Below are 27,072 nucleotides of genomic sequence, written 5' to 3'. Positions count from 1 at the left end.
TCCATAATTAATCCCCGTAACTCCAGACATCTCTCCACTTCCAAATAACCACCAGTGGAAGTTTACTGCCTTTTTTTTTTTTTAATGAGAAAACTTGATACATCTTTGTAATCTAAAACTGTTTCAGTTAAAAGTTTTGAGAGTTCATCCATAGTTATGACGTCAGTGTTAAAAGAAGTTCAAAGACTAAAATGTAGTGTCATGTGTTCCCTTGGGAGTATCCTTCTGCCTGCCCACCTACCCACCCACATACTTTGCCTAAAAATGAACCTTTGCTTAGGAGACGGGAGGTATCAGAAATCGACATTCACATCAAACTCTCATATAATGGCGCTCCTCAAATCTTGCATTATTCAAATTATGTTTTGTAGGACACTGATGTATTTGTAAAGAGGCATTGTCTCTATTACAAAGACACATCAAGTTGCTGTCTGGACTAACCCTTCCAAAGTGCCTACTGTTCTAATGAAGTAATTAAATTCTAGGGAATTACCAGACCATCAAAGTATAATGTGTTATTAAACAGCCTATATAATTCAAGAGGTTTATTTCAATAATAATGTGGTTCTTTGTCAAGTATTGCTCTGCTTAGCTTAAAATGCAAAAAAATCTGAACCTGTCCCTCTATTTGCTTTGTTATCTAAGAAAATTCATCACATCTTTAAAAATGTTTTAACTTTATTTTTTCCAGCTTTGAGACATAGCTGACATATAACATAATCAGATTATCTAATTTTTTTCTTAAAAAAAAAATACTAAAGGTGTATAATCCTTTGTAATGGAAGTAAGTTAGGAAACGGCAATGCTCCAAACAGCATATTCTTACACAACTGTTTGCTAAGATATGGTGGCATCCTTTTCTAAAGATTAATTGTGTCCTCTACAGATTAAGGACAATTCAGAAGTGTACAATGCCTTTGTTTATTCATTAAATCATTTATTAATGATTAAATTTAGTAATCATTTTAATCAATTAAATTAATTATTCATTTATTTAATCAAGGAGTGGGAATAACATAAAATGTATTAGATTAAGTATTAATTCCTTAATTACCTTTCTAAGCCTGCTAACACAGTACCCTTAAATGTTTTCAAAGAAAGAAAGTTGATACAGAGAATAGGAAGTAGGATATTGCAAGTCATTTCAAAAAAATTATATTTAAACCCCGAACTATAAGCTTCTCAAAGGGAAAGTGATTGTTTATTACTGATTCTATATCCCTAGAGCCCATTCAAGTGCTTGTCAATTAACAAGGTTACTGAGGAAAGGAAAATCTAAGTGTGAAAACATTTAATGCACGCCCTTACCTGAGTATATCTTTATTTTATACTCTATAAAGTCAATTTCATTTGTCATTACTCTATTATTTCATTAAATTTCTTTAAGTAAAAGTTAAAGGTATCTTTCGGAAATAACAAAATAACCTCCAGGAGCATAAATGCTATACTCCTGATTCACTGATTACCAACAGGTCATCGTTACTTAAGACCCAGCAAAAGGAAAGAAATATTAAAGAAATCCCCTTTTATTCATTTTAGGTATGACATAGAATTTGTTTCTAATAGAACATACGCTATTTGGTGATGAAAAACTAATGTAAAACTTGTAATATCCCTTTTGGCAATAAAATTTTTTTATGGTAGAGAATGCTTACATTCAGTATAGATGAGTATTTCTTAGTAGATTCAAATAGATACGTAGTACTATATGGCATGGGTACTAAGAATCCCTTAATTCAATCCTAACTACAAAGGCAAGCATCTTTATTTGTATAAGATACTGCAATTCAAAAGACAGCTTTTATCTTATATGGGTCATTCAAAATTTTCTCATATAGTACAGGTTCCTATCCCAAATTTTATAATATAAGCATATTATATATATATCAATTACATATATAATAAATATTATGCATTGTACATTTGAAAGATTACTGAAATGGTAAAGATTAAATATAAAATTTAGACACTGTAACAAAAAAGCTAACACTGAAAATAAAATACAGCATGGGAAATCGAGTAAGACATGTATGTGTTTAAGTAATGGCTCTGACCCTTATAACTCATTTATTAAACAAATAAGTACCGAGAACCAGTGTCTGTCAGGCACTATAGATATAACTTTGAATAAGAAAGTCTAAGTTCCTGGTCTTCTGGAGACTACATTCTTGTGGAAAGAGGTAGGTAAACAAGTGAGCCACAAAACGGATGATTTAGCGTGCTAAAACAGTAACTAGACGGCGGGGGAGAAAGAGCTGCTTTGATAGTTCCGTCAGAAAAAGACTCTGAGGAAGGAGTATTTGAGGAAAAGGGAGGAACCAAGAAAGGCTCCAAAGTCTATGGCTTGACCTACATTCACTGAGATGGGAGATTAGGGGAGGAACCTATTTGTATGTAAGAAATCAAAGTTACATTTGATGATTTTCTGAAACATTCAACTGAATGTGTTACATAGTGACAGGAATGGTTGGTGCTCAGAGAAGAGGTCTCAGACGAAAACACAAGCTTACAGTATCTAAGGCCACGGAATCTAGATGAAAACCTTTGGGTAGTGGGTGTCATACAGAACAAAGCCCAAGTCCTGAAGTAAGCAGTGTTTAAAGGTGAAAAGGAAGAGGAATATCCAGCACAGAACACTGGGAAGGAGTGGAGAAGGGCTCAGTGGACAATCAGAAAAATGGGGAATCTTGGGAGATGGAAGAAGACAGACTTGAAAGGCAGAGCCTTGACATCTGTACCACACGCTGCCGAGTTAAAGGTGAGAAAGGCCCACGGGACCCGGCGGCCTGAAGATGACTGGTTATCTCAACTAGACTGCAGAACCGAAGGGTCGATGGGAGTCTTTTGAGGAACATTACATGAAAACAGTGAGACATGAGTAGCAGATAAAACGTGATGTGGGGCCAAAGAGAATTTAACTAGGGGGATTCCGGATTATGATCATAAGCGGGCAGAACTGACGCGGCAGAGGGGAAAGAAGGGTGGCACGAAAGAAGACCTCGAGAAGGCAAGAGGAGACGGAATTCAGAGCGAAATGAACTGACTGCACTTTGGTTTTTCTTAATAATAATGTCTTCTTCCCTGTGAAGATTAAATTAGATAAGGAATGTAATAAACAGCAATCCGCATACTGCCTGGCACTCACCAACTGTATTTCAATAAATACCATCACTACTAATCAACATATCTGATTGTAGACAGATGCGAAACCATTTTAGAGAATAACTTTTCAAATAATACAATCTGAATAAAGATTGAGTCTGTATGGTATTGAAGCCTGTGTGTTTCTATTCCTTTCCAGTAGTTTAAAACTGGACTGGACTGTTCATGTTCCAGAAACAAACTTTTTTTGAGCAGCTTCACTTAGTCAAGATTTTCTTTTTTAAAGAACAAAAACTTCAAAAAAATTAATGCTTACTTTGTGCAAAAATTTTCTGTGGACTCTCAAATATAGAATTTTGGGAGGGTAATAAACTAATGGTCTGATGCAGGTTTAAAGTGGCAGAACAACAAAGAAACAGACTATAGAATAGCCTTCCCTACCAGATACAGAGGCTAAAATTTTATTTCAGCCTCAATCATTTTTTTTTTTTACTTGCAAACTATGATGTTGTGCTTTAAGTACGCAGACAGGCTTATTGGAAAACATAATAATTCCAAGAGAACAAACTAAAATTTTAAAGTTTGATATTTCTACACTATATATAACGCCTGCTGGAAAGGCCCAAGGCCTCTTAAAATTTTCAAGCCACTGCTCTCCTACCCTCCGCTCTTATTGGGGTAACTAACAACTGGCGCTCTTCCCAAAGCAGGCCCTCCCTCTGTGTTATCAGATGGGACTTGACTGCCTCCAATTCAGAAATATTCTGAGTTTCAGTATTTTTCATGACAGTGATCTAAATCAATGAATGGGTGCTAGGCACTATTGATTTATCCCAACATGTTTACTTTTATGAGAGTGGAAATGCCTTACTCTGTGAAAACAGATGGCTATTAACAGTAACTGTGACCTCAATGGTGAGGAACTAAAGGCACCTTGCTTTCATTTATATACAATTTATTCTATAATATATCATTTATATATTTAAATATGATCTATATAATCATATTATGAGAGCATATTTATCAATGGTTATAATTTAAGATGGCCTCTAAGCGTGAATTTCTTGAGAGAGAAGTTAAATTTCTGTTGCCAACTATAAAACAAGACAGAAGAAAAGATTAAAGGTGTGAGTGAAATAAAGTTAACAACATATAGTAACTGAGTTAAATAATGCCTCAACTGAGATTTCACTGTAGCCAAGATAAAGTTAAAAAAAAAAAAGATTTTAATGTACTTCAGTACGCAGATATATATACTTAATAATGTATTAAATTCAGCTTGCTTATTGTGATTTTGAATTTCCACTGGTTTATTCAACAGATATTTATAATATCACTAAGTATGACCCATTTGATTAAGATAGTTCAGTGGATTCTTATAAAAATGTTTTTACTTTAAGAATAGCTCTGATAATAAATTCCATTAAATACTATAGAATCTTCTCTACAATCAAAAGTGAAAAATAATGTTCTGACTTTTTAAACAAACTCATTAGGTACAAATTTATGTTGAAATGGAACATACAACATAATCGAAGTAATAACACATCAGCTTGTTTTATCTGAAGAGAAAGGAAGGCCTGGTCTTTCCGAAGCACTGAAGGGGACCCAATTTGAACCTCGGGGGTGGCGTACACGCATGTGCACCCTCCTCCTCGACACACGCACACCTTTCTCCCTTCAGTTCATTAACATTCTAAATCTCTCTCCCAGGTTTGGCTTTGCAACCCCTTACTTGATAAAGTAGGTCACTTAAAAAGGAAGAAAGCCCAATAAAATGAATTACAAAGACAACAAGATTAAATTGATTGCACTGTTTTCATACATTGTAGCTAAAATTTTGCAAATATGCAGTGGGCTGTGGTTTGGCATTTAACAGCATGCGATCAGTGAGGAGGAGGAAATTTTATTCTCATTAACTGTTGCAGATTTACTGCAGTGAAAAGGGCTATGTAACCCGAGATGTGACAGTACAGAAAGATCAAAGCCATGCACTGGAAACTAAATAAACCCTCTGGCTACTTCCTGCAAGGAAAATTCACCCTGGCAATGTAAAACAGAGCCCAGTTAAAAACTACTCTCCGTTTTATGAGCTGTCATAGCAGCTCAAGTGGTTTGGACCGGCTGAGTTTAGAACATTATATTTCCTTGTTTTTGTCTTAGATACTTCTGTAAGCAGTTTTATAGTTTTTTTTTTTTTAACACAATAACCAAAAAAAATTTTTAAAAAGCAACTCTTTTGGTTGAAACTGAGAAGGTAACCACTAAACTTATTAAAGCAGGCAGGTCTTCATTTGCACATTCTTTTCTCATTTACTACAGTTTAATATTTTGCTCTTAGATTTATTTGGCAATTATACATATACTTTAATAATTCATCTGCAATCTATACAATTCCTATTCAAAATAAGTGCAAATCAGTTTACAGAACCCATATGGCTCATATATGAAGGGTAAGCTATTTGTAATAGAACATCTGGAAGGACTACAGGCAATATGGGAAATATGGGAATTAATTAATATTATATTTAAAAACCTATAGGATCTAGACTGCATGTTCTTTAAAACAAGTAAGAAAAAATATTTGGTTTAACATTTCTAATATAAGGAATTTTTAACAATTGTTCACAAATACTTAAATCACATTGTTAAATCAATCAAATCACAGATGAGCTACAATAAGTCAACTTTAGATTAGAAAATATCTCTGAGTTTGGGAGAAAGCTCACTATCACTGAATCCAGATTTATGGGAAATAAGAGAGTACATACTGTGTTTTTCTCTCTTTTTTGGAGAGGGTGGTGTTTATCAAATTGCTTGTAATTTTGTTATTTTGATTAGAATGTCATTAAGCAAGCCTTTATAATGGTAGCTACATCCCATTCCTTTAAAAAAAACTTTTTTTTTTTTAAAACTAAGAGCATGTCACAAAAGCAGTTCTATCTGCTGATGGACTTTCTACTTTCTTTCCACTTTAATTTACAACTAATTTTTATATAACTCTAGAGTTAACAAAAATGTGATTAATACATATAAAAATGTATAAACTTTAACACTAGATAATCACTCTTAAAAGGTGGTGATATAATTAACTTTCCAGTCATGACTGCATTGACTTCTTCTAGTACAAAGCTGCACCATAATTGATGTGTTAACATTTTTATAGGATGTAGTCATAGTCAGATTACTTTTTTTTAATTTATAGACTCAGTTATGCTGAATTTCATCTAAATAAAAGTCCTAATAAAGTGACAATAAATTTGGGTGTCTTTGGGAGCATCTTTGTACTTTATATACAGCTAACATGTATGCCTCTAAAACTCTGCTCTGCACCAGACTGAAAATTACCAGAAACTTAACAAGGGCAGTTTTGTTGCCAACTTCTCTTGCTTCTAAATTTCCAAAGGAAAGTAAATCACTTAAAATATTTTTCCAAGTTAGGAGTATAATTTCTCTAGGATAAAACATCTTCCTAAGTTTCCAGGATTCTAAGCCTCAAATTTTGGCTTGTATTACAGTAACGTTTACAATTTGCTAATGCTGATGTGTGATAATCTAATAAAATCTGGCCTTAAAAGTTATGGGCCCAATTTACTAATAAAGCCTAATTCAATTCTCCTTGGGAAATGCAAATCATTAGTGTCCAAGTAGCAGAACCGAATTTCCTTGCCTTTGTTAAAGGCTAGAAAGAAGCTGTCTCTATAAAATGTCTAAATAAGTAAGACAAGTAATACTAGTATCTGATGATTCGTGTATAGGCATAAAACAACAGCATCATGTATCTAAACATTTACATTGGTTAATTGGCTAAATAAATGATTTGCATGAGATATTAACCTTCATAGACTGAGATTATTTTACTCATTTCATCCTCCTTTTTTATAGGACTAGATTATTCTGTAGAGAACCTAATGAACTAAGTACCTAAGACAATTTAACAGTAGTGAATTAATCAGTTAATGTGTTAAAACATTTTTAACAACTTGCCTCCAAGCAATCTGAAGCACCAATTTGTAATAAACAATGTCAAATGAATTAAAGCAGGTAAACAATGTCATGCATTGTTTACATATCTTACTCTGCATTTTAGTAACATTTACTCTAAGATGCGCTAAAGCACAGTTCACTGTCAGACTAATAAGTCTGCTTGCCCTTTGGAGGTCAGAACGGTGTGATAGTAAAGGCTTCCTTATTAGCTATCTGGTTTTGGACCAGTTCCTTCAAAATCTCTAAGTCTTCCTTTCTACATTTGTTAAAATAGGGATGATACTACTCTTTCCCTCACACACTATTGACGATTAAATGAAATACACGAGGATGTAAATGCTAACCAAATGCAAGTTACTAGTCTTTGTATACTTTGACTTAGACCAAAAAAAGCAAAACAAAAACAGAAACAAAAAATCTTAAACATCTTATTCCTTGAAACTTTTAGAAGGTTCCTCCTATGACATTCCATCTCCTGAAGTAAAAAATAACTGGCAGAATTCCTCTGAGAGTATTTAGAAAGAAAAATGCAATTTAATGTAAGAATTGTTATAGCAAGAGTCTCACAGTGTAAAAATCACTTACTTGCATTGGTTTAATTTTCTCATCAGAACTGTGTTAGTCTCCTGTTTTCAGGAGACTCCTACTTTTCACAAGTTTAAAAGTAAAATTTCATTACCTTAGATAAAATTTTACCTGTCACACGGTATTATTTCTTATAAGTGGTTTTTTGATTTTAAAAAATTTCATCATATATTTTTTTTAAGATTTTATTTATTTATTTGACAGAGAGAGATCACAAGTAGGCAGAGAGGCAGGCAGAGAGAGAGAGGAGGAAGCAGGCTCCCCGCTGAGCAGAGAGCCTGATGCAGGGCTTGATCCCAGGATCCTGGGATCATGACCTGAGCTGAAGGCAGAGGCTTAACCCACTGAGCCACCCAGGCGCCCCTCACCATGTATTTCTGATTCGTTAATATTGATGAAGGGAGGAAGAATTTAGAATTATTATTATATTGTAATTATAGCACTAATTACTAGGCTTGAAATACATGTTTACACATATTAAGAACAATGCTATTTGGATAACAATACAATTATAATAAAAATTTGCACAGATCTAGGTATTTTTAGACCGAACCATATACCCTGAAACAGAGCAACTTTTCAAAGTAAATAGAATATTGTTGGTTACCCAACTCCATCAGCTTCTATACAGAAGTTCCACTCTAAGTGTTTTAATCATGACTTCGCAAAATTGCATTTAAACTGAGAAGTAACTCTTGCAAATAACCCAAACTAGATACAGCCAAGAATAAATATTCGGGACGTATGCAAATGTGTACACCAAGAACAGAGAGTCAATAAGATATACAATTGTGCCTCGCATATACAAAGCATTCAGTAAGTTTTTGTCTTTTAATATTATACATTCTTTAGTAATAGGTTTATCTGAAGATGAAAATGTCTACATATTAAGATTAAATCATGAATCTCTTGTCATAATGTTTTAATACATGCAAATGAATATAAATGGAATGACCAAATACTCCAATCATACTGCCGACTTTCATTACCAGAAATCAGAGATGTGGCAGGGCTGTATTCACTTTGTGCTATCAAAACATTACGGGTGAGTAACATTTTTTTTTTTAATATTTTATTTATTTGACAGAGAGAAATCACAACTAGGCAGAGAGGCAGGCAGAGAGGAAGGGGGAAGCAGGCTCCCTGCTGAGCAGAGAGCCTGATGCGGGGGGGCTCGATCCCAGGACCCTGAGATCATGCCCTGAGCTGAAGGTAGAGGCTTAACCCACTGAGCCACCCAGGCGTCCCTACAATAGTTTTTGATAAAAGTTTAAAAGCACACTAAATACAGCAGTATTTTAGTGAATGATTATCTGTAAAAGATTTCATAAGTAATACCAGATCAATTCAGACCAATTCATTAGTTCCTAAAATGCTGCTGTACGAAATGGCTGGTCTCAATGTCTATCAAAGGAACTATTTCTAGGAAGTTCTTTTCATTTTCTTTTGATCCTTCCATATAATTTCTATACTACTTACTCAGTAATGAAGGTCACTAAAACTTTATTAGAATAGAAGAGTATGGGTTATCAATTAAAATCGATATAGAACTTATCAAAGAGGGGATTTTATAGGCATATGTACATTCCTCTCAATATAAAAGAACTTCTTGACTTGCCAAATTAAGGGTTGTAAGAAAGACAATAATTTGATTTTCTCCTTTGAATTAACTGCTTTGAAATAGTCTCATAATATACAGTTCTAAGAATAATACGTAGTTCTGTAAACATTACACAATGGCATCTAGACAGAGTATGTAATTTTGAGGTTACTTTTTTCAAATGAAAAAACTGACTAAAGAGCTGAATATAACTAAAGTGGCCTGAAAGCTAAAGAAATAAGTCTAATTTTGACATGCAGAATCCTTGTCTCAGGAAAAATTACACATTTAAAAATTTGGATAAAAGATTTTCTTTATATATTAATTTGTTAGTTCTACTCAGGATGATTTCAAAAAGTATAACTATTTTTGAAAAAATAAATTAGAAAGAATGGACTAAAAAGTGTGTATATATAATATATAACATATACAATGGACAGAATAGTTAGTGTCAAAGTATTCTCAGAAAGGGAAAGAAAGAGGAAAGCTATCTAAAACACACAGAAAATGAAAGTGGAAGAATCAGATGGCTCAGATAATGCAAACATCTATTTCATCTTTGACTCCAGTGAAATGGTCAGTAAATGACATCACTGTGCCAACCACAAAGAAGAACTCCAGCCCCTCTGAAAAATATTTTTCAAAGCCCCAAGGAAACCTAAGCAGTCTCTGCAATTTTTTTCCCAGTTTATGAAAATTGGATTCCTATAAAAGAAAAATGGACCATTTTTACTGCAACAAAAACTGATTTGTAAAAGCTGGAAGCAGTTTAAAAATACTCAACATGAGGTTCTTGTTAGTCTTGAAAAGTAAGAGTTATAATAAAAAAACGGTCCAAAAATATGGTGCGGATATATTGTATATAAGAGGGAAAAAAGCGAGTCCTACTCCTATTATTTTTAATTAGCTTTAATAGCAAGTTCCACTTTACTTTCTAACACCAGTTCAGATTTTTTGGGGGTGGGGGTGGAGAGGAGATTTACATCTAACCCTCTGGGATTGGCAACTCTATAGCTAATGCCTTGGAGCCCTAATGTATTTTGCATCACCTCTAAAAGTCGGGAAATTCTGGCGCCAAGAAGTTCCAACTGATAGTGACCCATGTCTAAAACCCAGGATTTGCTGTCCAACTGCCAGTATCTATTTTATCAAACATCCAGTCTCCCCTGCAGAACAGGATAGATGAGTTTAACAATTTTCACTGTTTCCAATTAAACTGCCTTGGTTTATTGCAAAAGTGTAGGCATTCAGATTAAGAAGGATCCCCTGACTTAGATTTTTAAGAAAAAAATACCAATTTAAGCAGTTTAAATAATTCTCTAAATTTGGCTTAGTGTCCCCATTTTAACAGATTTGTCCTATTACTAAACTTTGTCATTTTAGGAATAAAACAAAGAATTTTTCTTTGACCAATTAAAAAAACCCCTCTTATCATACAAATTCGAAATTTATTTTTTACTTTTCAGGAACGTGGGATCATCTACGTTACGTGAATCCACTGGAACTAATATGTTAAAAAACTACAAGGACAGGGAGGCCATGAGTACTGGCTGGAGAGCATGCCACTTGGCACTGTCTATCATTTCACATTCTCAAATCATTAAAAACAACGGTAAAGATAAAAATTCACATTTATACATTAATTTTTAAAACATTCTTTAACTTGACAGTACTTATTTATTAAAGACATATGATAAAGGACAGGGAAATTTTTTTAAGTTATCTGGACAACTTCCCTGATTTAAAGGAAAAAAACCCCCAAAATAGGTAACATTTCCACTTTTTTACAAGTATTTAAAGAACAGTGTTTTCAATATTCAGAATTCAATCAAGACATTATACTTAGAAATTTCATAGTTAACTCCAATTCTTCATGCTGCCCATGAAGTCTGCATATTCTCATCTTTCCAAAGGAGATGAAGAACAAGAGTCCAATACCCTCCGTTCACATTTCTCAAAAAATACTATTTTGTTTCAAATATTCCTATTTTGTTACAGTAAAAAGTTTCAAAAGTAGTATTTTAAAGGCAATGTTATTTGGTCTAATTGGCTTTAAATTCACCTATTGGAAATCAGAAGCTAAAAGGTAGCCATTAGTTTAAAATTCCACATCTGGGACAGTATGCAGCAAAATGACCATGCCAAAATGTGAATAATTATGTAGCAATTTAAAATACTTAAATCTCTGCAGAATTAAAAAGTAAGCCAGAGTTAAGATCCCTGGTTTGTTACTATCAAAGAAGAGCACAGAAATCCTATTAAAAGAGAATCCTAACTAACCAAAAATGACTGAATAAAAGAAAGAGTAAATGATTCCAGAGTAGGTCAATAAAACAAAATGTAGCAAAAAGCAACCATGAGTATTTGGTTATACTGTATACTTTCTCTGTATCTCGCTGATACAATTTACAGTCCCTTGTTATTTGATCTATTACCTACAAAAAACTGAGGAAATTCATTGTAAATTATTTCTTCTGGAAATAAAAAGAGAAAATGATACAGTTATGTGATTTAAGGCCTGAAAAATTACAAAAGACAAGAGATGAAAGACAAAACTTTCTCAGGGGAAGTTTTTTTTTTTTTTTTTTAAACAGGTCAAACAATTCTCAAATCAAAATGATTATAATAAGTATTTCACTCTTTTGATTTGAAAAAATAGTCTACAGTATGTTTTGTGGCTAATCCTTTAAGCCAACATTACTGTTATGTATCTTTTATGATGTAAAAGAAGCTACTGAAATACTTTTTTCCTTGTGAAGCAACTGAAAGTACAAAGGTAAGAGGCTTTCCCAAAGTCTTTTTTTAAAAAAAAGTTATTAACAGAACTGGGGAATAAAATCCTGAAACCTTTGGACACAATGTATAATTTACATTTTATTGGGTACCTGTATTTCTTAAAACACTTTTATTGTTTTATAAAATGACTGTTGTTGAAAACCAGAAATGAGAGATTTTGCTGAATTGAGCTCATAAATTCACTGTTTTGAATATTCAATTTTAATGAAAGTGTTCAGGTTCCTAATCATGTAATTATATTAAAAAATGAAGGCAAGTCTTTCTGAAATTAGTAATGCATGATTAGTATTAGTCTGCTTTCTTTAGATTGGCAAGATCTGCAGGAGATACCAAAATAATGTTTTTGTTCAGAGTGAAACATAAATGGCACAATAATTGATCTTGTAATGCTATCAGCAAAAATGTCAATATAAATAATTAGGATTATACACCCAAATCATTTCTTCCTTTTCCAATTATGTTTCAGAAAACATTTTTACAGTGAATTGTCACATGATGGAGTATAGTAGTTACAATGATTAAACAGAGCCTCTATTTAAATAATTATAGCTAATATAGACAGAAACATCAGAAGCAATCAAAAGCCATATGCTTTCTAATATTTAACTATGTTTAACTTTTATGTCCTGAGGCAAGGAGTTTCTTACCATGACAATCCAGTACACCAATGAAACTATTTCTGAAATGTTATTATTTATTTAAAGTCCACTAAAGAATCCTGAGTCCACTAAAGAATATGGAACTATATATGAGGTTATCCTGCATTTCATGTATGACTCCTACGTTTTCAACATGTTTTTAAACTTTGGGTCACAGCCATCAATGAACTCTGAAATCAGTAGGCTGCAATCTGTATTTCAAAAGTGAAACCAAACAGGATAAAACAATATGTACTTGTGCATTACAGGTAGTAAGACTAATTACCATTTAACAGATTTTTTGTTTTACTTATATGTATAGATATGTATGTATGTAAACAAATATATAAACATATATATAGCATATCTTTGTGCTTGCACTAGGTTGCAATATGAAATGTATTTCTTAATGTGAGTTGTGATAAAAAAATAAGACAGAAACACTTAAAAGTCACTACTGTATGCTATGCTTCCTTCCAAATTAGGCATCATTTTTATTAGAAAGAACCTAAGCTTTGGGGACATACAGACCGGAGTTCAAACTTTCTTCTCTCCCACCCTATTCGTGTGAGTTGGTTATTTAAATTTAAATTGTTAGAGACTTGATTTCTTCATTTGTAAAATGGTTGCAATAATACTTGCTTTAAAACACTGCTGTGCAGGTGGCAATAAATGAAGAATATTCATAAAACAGACTACATATGACAGATGACCAATACTGTTTACAATAATTATTGGATTTAAATGGCTTATTATAAGTGATCATTAAGAATTACAACATATTGGTCACAATTTTTTTTAAAGAAAAGAAGAGTCTGAAGGGCAACTAGTCTCCACCCACTCACTGAACCAGTGTACTGCGAAATTTCAACAGTCAGACTACATCAAAAATATTACACCTCTAAGAATGATATGAAGAGGGAAATATTGTGCACACTTTCTGATGAAATTTTAAAAATCTGTGACACCAGTAATGGAGTGGAACATCTGCTGGGAGAAATGTCACTATGATTGTAGAATGAGGCTGGCATGCCATATTTTTTTTTTCCCTTTAAATATTTTATTTGAATCCCATGCAGGGAAGACTAGTCTTCAATTGAATCAAAGTGTCAACTTTTAAAAACAGTGATGTCTGAGTAATTATTAAAATACATGTATTGTGTTCTTATATTTTAGTGGCTTTGGAGAGCACTTGGGAAACAATGTGAGTTCATTAATTTGGCAAAAGAACTGTCTATTTCAATGGACAGCCTGTATTTTCCAAAGTGATGAAGCATTTTTTTTTCAGATCTGCAATCTTCATTTTTTAAATATAAAAAATGTGACTCCATAAGTTAATTTAATATCAAACAAGCATGTTCTCGAAAATGTTGAGGATTTTTTTCCTCTTTAATGAAAACAGAGAATGGGGGAGTGAAGAGAATTCTAATTTTTCAAAAACAAGGGAAACACCATATATTAGATTTTTCTTGGAAGACTATTTACCTGCCAGGAAATGAGTGCTGCCCAACTACATCTCCATTTTGAAGGTGATAATCATTGAAGAAGTCTGGACTTATGGCTCCTTCAGAGGCAATTAATCCATCTAGAAAGAAGGAAAATTGGTAACTAGTGAAACATATTGGTAGGGAATAAAAAGGAAATAATGCTAAGCAGCAACACAACAGAAAATAATCTGTGTATTTTATCTGGAAAGAGAAACGTGAGCACGACGTGCTACTCCCTCGGGGACCAAGAGGAGACCATGCGTACCTGAGCCTTCCCGACAACGCAGCGAAACAACTGAAGCTTACGGAGCACCGACTATGCGGGAGCACTACACTAGCACGGAGATAAAGAAGACGACCTCGGCCTCCAGGGGACTTCCGGTCTTGTAGAAAAACCGGGAAAAGGTAAGGGGTGAGGTGAAGTAGTATGTGAGAGTAAGGATGGTCGCCGCTAAGAAACCAGGACGAACCAAGGCAACGAGGCAGTCAACAGCATGACGTGAGTAATTTCACACCCAGACAGCTTCATTGTGTAGCAGGATTAAGAAATTAGGTATTTCAAGTGAGTTAATTTCTTTTTTTTCAAGTGAGTTAATTTCTAAATAAGCACTGCTCAGCACTTTCAGTGCCCAAACCTTCAAACACACACGCAAACCTGAAATGTTCGTAAGCATATTTTATATTCTCTGTGTTTTAAAAAAGTATAATGAACATAATACATTACTCCTTGATGATTTAATCTTCATTCTAAGTCTCAATTACTTTTTGGTCATGCCCTGGGTTATTAGATTTATTGGACTACCTATGCTAATTTGCCTCTACACCACTATGCTTTGGAGTTCTTTTTCTTTGTTTATAAAGTACTCCTTTTTCTTTACCTAAGTCTTTATTATTGCTTCCTACTGATTTTAGAATACTACTTTCTTATTTATTCTAATCTAAGAAACCAGATAACATATTATTGATAGAATTATGAATCAGTTAAGAATAAGAAAAGAATTTGAGGCAAAAAGCTCTAAGTGATGGTTTCTGGACTGACCGAGGCATAAAAGAAATGTATTTCAGTATGTGGCTTTTGTAATAATTACTTGGAAAGCTGGCAGGCCTTTTGAAGTTTCCTTTTCTGAAGGTATTCTGGGTTGTTAAGTGACCTATAGATAAATGTGGGCTAGGTCATACAACATTGTTTATAAAGTTGGCACAGTAAGCAAATTATTTAGTCACCAGATGGTCATTTACATCTACCATTTGCATAAAATACTCTGTTAGGTTCTAGGGGAACTACAAAAAGTCCCAATACATAATTTCTGTTCTCAAGAATTTTAGATTAAGTGAAACATAAGGCAAACACTTAAGATGCAATTAAATAATACATTTATTTAATAAATGACATACAGCAGGAATGGATGTAAGTCATGAATGAGTGCTGCAGGCAGAGGAAGGTGTAGAGAGATTACTATGCTCTGTAGGGGTTAGAAAATCTTACTCGGGGAGGGAGGCAGGCAGAGGCATAACTGATTTGAGTCTTGAAAGACTGGTAGCAATTAATGACAAAATCTATTTGAGGAGCAAAGTTATTACAAATCAAGTGGATGATAAAATTAAGTAATAGTGTTGGCAAGTGACTGAGGTGATTTGTATTTCCGTACGACCCCTGTACCACTTTTTTGTTACATATTGTATACTAAAGATTTGTATTATTATATAATTGTTGAATTGCTAATGAGTATCTTTGGTATTTCTCTTATTACTTTAGTAAATTTTAAATATTTAAGAGGTAGCTTAAAAGTATCTAATATTTAGTCCAGTTTCCATGTCCTCGAAAAGTTAGTAAATCAAAAGACAAGCTAAACAAAAAAGGTTACAAAAAATGAAATTATGGGAAATGCCAAGACACAACAGATTGAGAGTTAAGCAGTTGCAATAATATTTTACATGGACTGAAGACTTCTTATAGGAGTGTGGCTAAAATTAACAAGGTTAAGACCACAAAAATCAGTAAGTTCCTCTGTTAAATTAAAACCAAATAATTAAAGGTCAAGTTTTAAGGAATCTGTGAATTTCAGAGGAACACAACTAAGTAACGTGCCAAAATAAAGTATTACACTTTGAAAGTGAATACAAAGATATTCAGCATGCTAGTCGTATAGAAGATTGTGATACCCAGAAATAAATACAACCAAATAAAAAGACACATGAATTGTATTTTAAAAGTTTACATATGAAACATGACCTAATGAAGTAAACCAGATTAAGAAGAAATTAAATGAAAAACTGTTGTCAATTTCTCAACATCTTCATTTTGATTCGGAGCTCCCATTGTCTTCAAAGGGAAAAATGAGTAGCAAAAGGATAACGGAAATACAGAGAACTACAAACTAGAAGCTCATCAAATAGAGATCAAACTAAAAATGTCTAAGTTTAAAGATTCAGCCAGCAATTTTATAAACCTAGAGCACAATTAGGATAATATAATAAACCTGACATAATGTAAGTAAGAAAGAGTAAATTTATACTTCTGAAATTAATTTTTAATAATCTGAGAGCACGGCAATTCATTCAGTAAATTATAGCTTCTACTGTGTCCTTTATAATGTCTTGACAAAATTTAGGCAGCTCTGCTGTATGGGCAATCTTTCTTTACTAGAATGAGGAATAAAAGTGAAATTACATCTTAGATAAAATCCTCAACTCAAACACCTCGACTTCTTTGGAATTACCTATTTGTTTCTTAGCATTCTGCATCCAAAATTAATTCTTTTACAGAAGTAATAAAAAGGAATCATATATTCCTGATTACAAAGTCCAGCTAAATCTAAGAGTGTCCTTCCAAAGCTCCTACTCTAACCTTGATAGCTACAAGGAACCAAAGAATTTCATGGAACATTTAAACTACCAGAGAACAAACAGAAGACAGAGATGATATACCCCAGAGCCCTTTGTAAGCTGTACAGCATTATAAACTTTTTGGTTACTAAATTATATGAAGCCTCTTAGACCACAGCTATACAACACACCTTTCTGAGGTGCTCCCAGTAATGATGATAAATATGACTGTGAGTAAAATGGGGCATGTACTGGGGCAAGAAGGAAATCAAAGCAAATTTATTGTGAGCACAGGTAATTTATCAACCTTCTGATTTTTGCAACCCAGTAAAAAACTGGCTTATAGATATTGTGAATAAAGGTAAAATAGGGGTGCCTGGGTGGCTCAGTGGGTTAAAGCCTCTGCCTTCGGCTCAGGTCATGATCCCAGGGTCCTGGGATCGAGTCCCGCATCGGGCTCTCTGCTCAGTGGGGAGCCTGCCTCCTCCTCTCTCTCTGCCTGCCTCTCTGCCTACTTGCGATCTCTCTCTCTGTCAAATAAATAAATAAAATCTTTTAAAAAAGGTAAAATAACTCAGTATCTTCTTATATACATTATTACTGAAATAATCTTTATTTCTTAAAGTCAAATGAAAACATAATATTGGGCTTTTTAGTGAATGAGTCAAAAGTGAAATTGTGACTGTCTGGGAGAAAACATATCAATAATGAAGAAAGTGAGAAAAAGAAATTGTTAAAATAGAAAAATCATAACTTACCGAGTTACACCTTATAAGAGATATCACATAAACATACTAGTAAATGAAAACTATTTTTTTTTAAAGATTTCATTTATTTATTTGACAGAGAGAGATCACAAGTAGGCAGAGAGGCAGGCAGAGAAAGAGGGGGAAGCAGGCTCCCTGCTGAGCAGAGAGCCCGATGTGGGGTTCGATCCCAGGACCCTGGGGGATCATGACCTGAGCTGAAGGCAGAGACTTAACCCACTGAGCTACTCAGGCACCCCGAAAACTATGGTTTTACAATAATCCTGATACAGAAACAAACACTGTAAGCTTTATATTCCAGAAATATATTCACATATTAAATGCTAAGAATAAGATTCAGCAAGTTGATGAAAAAACAACAAAAAAGTAAAAAGTCATTTAGTGGTAAGACGGCTTTATAAATTATACTTCCTCTGTGGGTAAGCGTGTTAAAGCAAACAGCATCATTTTTATGATGGAATTTACTCAGTGACTACATTCACAATAATTTTAGACTCTAAGGAAAAAAAATACCATAACTAAAGGAGATGCTAGATTCCTATTTTCTTGTGACAACACTAAGAGCCTTTTCAAGAATAAAAAGGAAAGAGAAACATGTATTTTCACATATTTAACAGTTTGAAAATATAGAGGGCAGTACTGATGAGTAGGCAGCAACAAATGCTATTTCATTTTAACATAAAAGATAAGACCCAGGGAGTCACGGGCCACTTAACTTCACCTCTGTGGCTGACAAGCTACTAGGGCTGCTTTCATCAGAGGTAGCCTATAGTTTCATGCACACCAGGGACTTGAATAAGATGGCTCAAGTGTTCAAACAAATCTGCAGTTTTACAAATTTCTCTGGTGTTTCTGAAGATGCAACCGCACACAGTGAAAGACAAGAGGCTGCTGTTATCTAGGTTTCCATGACACGCATCAAGAGGTACCACAGATTCATTTAGTTGAATTATTCATGGAACACGAACTAGGGAAAATAACTAATACACTAAAATAATATAGATGGCTTGATACGAGACCTTCATCTTTATTAAACTCATAGCAACGTAACCTCCACTGTTAAATGTCTACCATACCATCAGTCTACAGAGATAAAAAAAAAAAATAAGGGTATCTAATGATTATATTCTACTCCTCAAATGCTTAAATTTATTTATTTTCCCATCAGCTGTGGTTGCTTCTAAATTTTGATATATAAAAGTATATATAATTCCGATCTCTCACAAAAGCGTAAGTTGTACATTTTAATTATAAAATAGCTCAGAAAAATATTTATGATTTTCATTTTAAGAGGTTAATCTATGTGAATTAATTTTGGGACTGTGGTATAAATTTTTAAAAATTTGTTCTGGAGTTCTAATCATATTAGAACAACAAAGTTGAACACTGAGATGGTTAAGAGTTTTATTCAGTTTTGGAAACTAGTAATTGATTTACACTGAAAAGTAGCCATCAATTTTCAAAGCAAGAAACCTGATTCCACAGAATTCTGATTCCGGTTGACAAAAAAATTCCTATCATATATATTTTACATCATTTTACTTCATGAATATCTGAATATGTAAGGAACAGCTGCTTGCCATTACTGAACTACGGCATTCTGGTTGGCTGAAATTAATGATCTACTCCATCTCGTTTGAAACATAAGGCAGTATTTCATAACTACTGTAAAGTTCAGTTTGGAAGAAATTAATTTTTAAAGTAAAGTACCAATTTTCCAAGATTCTAGTATCTATATCAAGTATAAAATAATACAGTGTTTATGGGCAATTTGCACAAAACAAAATTATGAAAATAAAGTGTGATGAATACATAGCAGGGGGAAAAAGCCATTAATTGAGACATAATATTTTAATGCTTTTCATATCCAACCTGCTACAGATCTTAATTAGAAATCCTTTTCTTGGCACGCCTGGGTGGCTCAGTCATTAAGTGTCTGCCTTCGGCTCAGGTCATGATCCCAGGGTCCTGGGATCGAATCCCCTATTTGTGTTCCCTCTCTAGCTGTGTTTCTCTCTGTCAACTAAATAAATAAAATCTTAAAAAAAAAAAAAGGAAAAAAGAAATCCTTTTCTTCCTTACAACTAAATGAGTTCAATGAAGTAATATTAGTATTGGCAACAGTGCAACACTTTGACAGCCAGAATACGCAGAATATGCAGAAACTTACTAAATCTTTGTGCCAAGCTCATCCTTGGAAAAGGCAGTATGGCAGAATCAAGAGTTATAATATATGTATGATTTATATAAAAATTAAATTTTACCCTGAAAACACTAGCAGAGTTAGAAGAAAAAAGGTTTAAGTGTCTAAATCTTCCCAACCAAGTAGAGTTAACTAGTTCAAAATGAAAGCAAAACCATGGTAAAATGAAATACATTGGAAAACAAAACATAAATTAGTTAAGTTATACATTTAAATAAATCCCAAATAGAGTAAAAATGAAAACCCTGAGGATGTCATTTTAAGTTATACAGTCTAGAAAGTAATAAACTGGGTTGGGGGGGCTGTGGGCCTGGTGGTGAGCTCATATCAAGGAGGGCACGTATTGCATGGAGCACTGGGTGTGGTGCACAAACCATGAATCTTGGAACACTGAAAAAAAAAAAAGTTAAAAAAAAAAAAGAAAGTAATACACTAAGAGTAATTTTCCTGGGTACAACATTTTTTTATGGAGATCACATCAAAGACTAACTTGGAAAAAAAGGTGAGTTAACAGGTTTGCATGGTGTGTATGGATGGTACTTCTAAAATTATTTGCAGAATTCCACTTATATACTACAAGAAGTGCTTCCAAAGCTTGGGAATGAGCAAGGCTGGTCGACCAAAATCCCTATTTATAGCACACAAACTATTTAATTTTGCTTGGTTATCACCTTACCTGAGTTATAGAAAAGGTCAGGTCTTTCAAGAATATCCCCTTCATGGATGTACGGCTCAATTCGATCATCACCGTACAAGTACTGCTCACTCTCGTCCAGCTGACGGCTCTCTACCATCTCCAGCCACTGAGAGTTATGCCAGCGAAACTTTTCACTCTGAATTTTCTTAGCCCATTCTTCATCATATTCCTATTGAAAACAAACAGTCGGGTATTATTATGTAAGCTTATAAAGGAACTACCTTGGCCCTCAGATAATAGTACTAATTTGGAGGCTCTTTGTTTGGGTCAAAGGGAACATTAAAATACCTGTCAGAATTAATTTATACAATGATCAATAAAACCAATTAACTACATATATTAAAGACATCTGTTTGAATTACTAATTGCTAATGGCAAAATCTAAAAGTTTAAACTTCACAAATTCTCTACTACTAGAATTTAGGTGTGCAATCAGACTTCGGCTCTCAAAGAAATCTGTGGCTAGAATCATTGGTGGCGGTAATGATAGGTGGTTAAGCACTAAAATGATGTCTTTCACTACATCTTCTCTGAGATGAACACTTTTCAGTAGGAAAGAAAGGTTAAGTCTCCTAACTACTGAAATGGTTTACCAGGGAAAACAAAGAGAATTTAATTTTATATTAAATTTAATTCTAAGCAAACAGAATAAGGACAAAAGAAAATTATCTTTTTTTTTTTAAAAGATTTTATTTATTTATGTGACAGAGATCACAAGTAGGCAGAGAGGCAGGCAGAGAGAGAGAGGAGGAAGCAGGCTCCCTGCAGAGCAGAGAGCCCGATGCAGGGCTTGATCCCTGGACCCTGAGACCATGACCCGAGCTTAAGGCAGAGGCTTAACCCACTGAGCCACCCAGTCGCCCAAAAAACATTATCTTACTTAGTCATAATTACTTCTTTAAATGTCTATTCCCTCCTCCAACCATGAACTCCTGAGGAGCAACTTTTGACTGTGATTGCTTTACTGCTGTCTCTCTCATACCTGTTCACACAGAATGCCCTTGGTGAACGTTTCTGAAGGACTTTTCAGCAAGTTACTGTTTGCTACAGCTGAACCTATCTAGCTCTTGACTTCTGCCACAGATTGCGGCTACTTCTAGTGTAGTCACGGAACAATTAATGGACAGTACCACTGATGGCATAGATTAAAAAAAAGATTTCAAGGTATCTCTTGTCACTGTCACTCTAGGGTCTTAGTTTTAAATTCCTCTGTCATATCTGTAATATTTTTGTTTATAGTCATCTAAAAAGGACTTAAAAAGGTGCCAGGCAATACTACATCTTCCCACAGTCAAGATGATCATGATAATTAACAGGTGGACCAAAGATACGTTTTAAATACTGAGCAATTTTCATCCAAAGCTGAGGCTCAGAGTAAAAAAATGTCGCCAGAGAAGGAATTTCTGGGGTGTAAGAATAAGTCTAAAATCTTATTAGAATGTAACTATTATTAGTATCTTGTTCAAATTTTACTTGTTAAATTTGGTAAGTTTCACATTATCGATAAATCTCTCAGTATTAGCTGTCAGACTGTGTGTTCTAGACTGTACATCTTCGAAACTATAATGGGTGTCCCTTAACTGAGGGGAAAGTAGAAAACTTTTTTGGCTCTGATACTACTGATGGCAGTTTGCCACCAAATTATTAAGCTTTCCTTTTTTAACAGTTAAATATTAACATTCCTATTAAGCTATTTCCTGATATATTATTTAAAATTTAATTGTATGAAAGATTGGTTATAAACATTACATTTTACTTCAAAAATAATAAACTAATTTTATTATTAATAAATAATAAATAAATAATAAATAATAAAACTAATTTACTAATCCAACTGTTATAATTTCAATATTTAAATCACTGGATTTTTTTTTTTTTTTTAAGATTGATTTTAGAGAAAGAAAGTATGCGTGCATGCCTGCGAGAGTGGGGGAAGGGGCAGAGGGAGAGAATTTTCAAGCAGACTCCGCGCCCAGGACTTGGAGTCCAAGGTGGGGCTAGACCTCAGGACCCAGGAGATTACCACCTGAGCTGAAACCAAGAGTCAGACACTTAACTGACTGAGCCAGTCTGGTGCCCCAAAGGAATTTTTTTTTTTTTACTCCAAGTTACAGCTACAGTTTTAAACTGTATTTGAAATTGACAATTTAGATATAAACAATAAATGCTAAATCCAAATCCCATCTTGTTGGTACGCTTACAATGAACAGATATGATGATAATTAATATAATCACCCATTTACTGATTACACATAAGTTGTTCTGATAAAATGAGATAATACATATAAAGCATTTAGAAAACCTATATTGAAAACACTTAATGTTAGCCATTACTGTTAATTAATCGAAGTGACGGCTTCCTGAATAATTACTATAATTATTATCATGTTATAAATGAGAAAACGAGGCCCAGAACACTTAATTCACTTAAGTGCACACAGCCAATGTGGCTATTACAGCATTGTAAACCCTGGGTTAGTAATGTGGAAAAGGCAATTAAACAGAGGACAAATGAGTGTTTGTCAGGGTCACTGTGGAATGGATTCTTTAGTAATGAGAATATAATAAATGAACTCCAAGGCCAACGTTCAGCTCCAAGGTTCTACGAATGTGTTGAACTGTTGACCAAGCAGTGATCTGAGAGGAAGTAGCTTCTGGTCTGTTAAGTTTATTTTATACCATATGGTATTCTCAATCATGTTCTCTCTGACCTGGCCGCACACGGGAGGGTGTAAGGGAAAGAGGGAGTGAGAAAAGCAACAGCAGAGAGATGTTACAAGTAGTTTCATTGGCTACAGATTTGAATGGTTCACTTCGGGTTTCCAAAACTAAATGTAATACTAAGTGGTGCTAATTATGCAATATGAGCACTGTGATTAGTTTTAAAATAATTTTGCCCAAATGCTAAATTTAATTTTGAACCTCTTTAAAATTCCTGACTTTGCAAGTATACTGTTTGATTCTGTAGTGGCACAGTTGTATGCGTTAGCTGCAAAGTTGGCTGCACAAATATATCACTGTCACATCAGAAGTGGCCGGATAATTTAAAAAGAACTGATCACATACACTTAGAGAAGAATGAGCTTATTAGCCATTACGATAAAAAAATTAATGCATAAACAAAAAGTAAATGGTATTTGGGGCAAGGAATTCTCCATACTAACTGGCTTTTTTCCTTAAAGATAAATTAGTTACAGGTCACCAAAATATGCCTTATATTATGCCTTATTATACCCAGAAGATGCCTTATAATACCAGAAATCCCATTAAATCCACATTAAATACTGGAACTAATTTGATAGGTATTGTTTCTTTTGTGAATACTAGCTTGTTGCACTTGGCAAGAGGTATGAAACTTCTTACTTTGGTAGACAAATTTTAAATTTGATTATCTGAATGAAGAAGTATTCAAGAAAGATGATAGAAAAACACATGACTTGATTGCTTTATTATCATTTAGTTTCAAGCATATGGACTCCTAGTGTAAGAACAGGAGATAAAACCTAGTCAAGTGGTCAAAACACAGAAAAGATGGGGTTCGCTATTCCATTGAGAGTAAAACTTGCTGCTTTTATCTGTGAAACGTTACAGAAATAGGTATAAGTTTAAAAGTAAACTGGGGTGCCTGGGTGGCTCAGTCAGTTAAGCATCCGACTCTTCCTTTCATAGTCCAGGGTTGTGAGATCAAGCCCCCGTGTCTGGCTCATGCTCAGTGCAGAATCTGCTGGGGATTCTCCCCCTTTCCCTCTCTCTCCCCCTTCTGGCCCCTCCCTGCTCACGCTGGTGTGTGCGCCAGTGCTCTCTCTCTACTAATAAATAAATAAAAAATCAAGAGTATTAAAAAATCTTTAAATCACATATACCTAAAATGTATTTAGCCTAGTAAGTAATGCTCTGCACAAAGAAAAAAAAATCATGCTTATTCTAGGCATTAGTATTTTACATGCTTCTCAGAAGATTTTACTATTCTAATAATAAAAGTACATGTAAAAATGTGTAAGAAGATGCTACTTTCTTCACAAATGCCCTTCAATCTTCAGACTTTTAATCACCCTTAAGCTTAGAGCAATGTTCTTATTAATGAGCCTACACACAGGAGGCTCAGTATTTAAAAAGAGACCGTCTCTCCACAGCCTATCAACCCTCTGACAGAAGTCCGACACACAAAGTGTGAGCATCCATGGCTGAATTATGGCATTAACGCTTGATTTGTTAGTGTCTTGGGAAGCTGATTTTCCAAGGCAGTGAGTTAGCACAGATCTAGCACTACTGTAATTAGACAATTACAATGTAATTGCAATTTACGCAATCTGAATTCCTTTAGAGTTTTTACCATTTTTGGGGATCAGTTTATGACGGAGTAAATTCATAGAACCAAGACACATCTTAACATTGTAAGACCAAAAAGTATAGTAGCAATGATGCAGACTGTACTGTCCCTTAAAAAAAATCTCATTCTAATTTTAAGTATTTTTGTACTATAAAACTATAGGTTTAATTTTCTATGACTAACATAATGATTAATGTGTGCATTATTGTTTACAGAATCACAGTGAAAGCACTATGGCCGCCTGCTTAGCTCATCAGAAAACAACAGTTTTTCCTTCAGGAAATAGTAGACAAAATCTGTTATTCCATACCAAGCTGTGTAATCATCCAGGCTATAGAAAATTATGTTTTGCAGATGATCCAAAGATTACAGATCCCCACTACAGTGAATCTGCTACAGTGACAACAGGGATTTTCATGGGAGATAACCTTAAGATTTAATAAGTACTTGTGGCTTTTTGTTATAGATCATAGCAAAGAAAATAAACCTTGACAAACCAGTATCAAGGCATTAAAGTCTCAAGTAGTTACAACAAGACCGTTTGAAAATATTTATAACTGTAAAACTATTTCATTATCGAAAGAAAACTGAAAATAGTAGAAAAATAGCCATACTGTTAGCTAACTAGAATCCTAATACTATATAGATCCTATTGATTTTCAATGACTTTCTTAATTCCAATAGTAATTGCTAACTTTAGGAAATATTTTAAAATAAGTATTTTTAAGATTTAGAACCTAAGTATGAAACATTATTAATATACTGTATTTGTGCCATAAAAGTTTGCTTTAGGTTGTGATAATACAGCTTCAAGTACTTGAATGTTTACCAACTATAGCATTTTGGAATGAAGTGTGTTATGAGGAATACGATATTGGTTTAAATAATTAAATTCTCCTTTTCCTTTGTAGTAAACATTAGTGAAAATCAAATGAGATAGTACTGTTTTCACTATGCAATGCTGGCTTTTCATCTTTATGTTTCTGAAACACTGATTTTTATGTCCCAGGTTCCTTGACTATCAAATATTTTAGCTTATGGCTACCGAGAGTCTATTTAGTACTAAATTAATAGGCTAGGTAGGACAGTGGTCCCAAGGGTTTTAGATTTTGGGAAAGTTTCAAAAACAAACTTTGGGGACTGATGTTAAATGTAAATCAACTGCTACCTACTATTATTGTCTTAGAAAAGAAAGACTATTTTAAGACTAAAAATGTAAGAAAGACAATCTCAAAATGAAGATCTACTTTCCCCAAACAAATCATGTTAACAACCTAATTGCATTTAACTCTTCCCCAGCCTTGCTCTCTGTGTGTGTCTCTCCCTTGACCTCCTCCCACCTTTCTTATTCCCCCGCTTTCTCTCCCATTTTTGTAAAAACCGGTACAAGCTTTATCGTGCTCCAGGGATGAGCACTCCGGAAGACCTGGCCTCAGCTCTCTTCTTTGTGTGTCCTCAGTGAGCCTAGTTTAACAGCCTTGGCAAAGGCAGTTTTTTGGTGTCTCAGAATCTGAATTTACAGGTGTCAGTGATACTATGGTAAGGTGTACTTCAGAGAACACTGGGGTAGGAGGCAGGAGGCCTGGGTTCTGTGTTTCGCTCTGATACCGACAGAAATGAGCGACCATCTCTGGTATTTTATTTCTTTGGGTCTCAGATTCTTCATTTCTAAAATGAAACAGATCTAAGATTTGCTCAAGTTCTAACATTCTATAAATAAAAACCTCTGATTAATACCACTATTTCATAAAGCTACTGAGATGCTTATCCCCCAAACGGAAGAATCCTGGCAGTCTAAGGAGTTTGTTTTAAAAAATCAAATAGCAACTCTGTGAAACTGTGTGAGACCGATGACTCACAGACCTGTCCCCCGAAACAAATACTGCATTCTATGTTAATAAAAAATACTCACGAAAAATTAAATAGCAACTCTGAAAGAATATCCAGTATCAAAAATTTAATAAATTCAACATATAGCAATCAAAATCTGTTCTCTCTAACCCCTCTCTCCCAAATCTCTCCTCTCTTAAACATCCCCTGGCCCCATTGTCAGG

At 34.1% G+C, this 27,072-nt stretch overlaps 1 protein-coding gene across 2 annotated transcripts in view; it reads right to left on the bottom strand.

The window, feature by feature from the left end:
• KIFAP3 (kinesin associated protein 3) overlaps window positions 1-27,072 on the bottom strand; it is a 173,574-nt gene that overhangs the window by 14,003 nt on the left and 132,499 nt on the right. For both annotated transcript variants that reach the window (XM_045983200.1, XM_045983199.1), the window contains exons 18-19: window positions 20,668-20,857; window positions 14,194-14,293 (exon numbers count right to left, since the gene is read on the bottom strand). In XM_045983200.1, coding sequence (XP_045839156.1) covers window positions 14,194-14,293; window positions 20,668-20,857 — 290 coding nt within the window. The remainder of the gene's footprint in view (window positions 1-14,193; window positions 14,294-20,667; window positions 20,858-27,072) is intronic.

Source organism: Meles meles, chromosome 17 (assembly GCF_922984935.1).
Source record: "Meles meles chromosome 17, mMelMel3.1 paternal haplotype, whole genome shotgun sequence".
Taxonomy (NCBI): Eukaryota; Metazoa; Chordata; class Mammalia; order Carnivora; family Mustelidae; genus Meles; species Meles meles.
The sequence above is the reverse complement of the archived record's forward strand: the minus strand, read 5'-3'. Positions and strand labels throughout refer to the sequence as shown.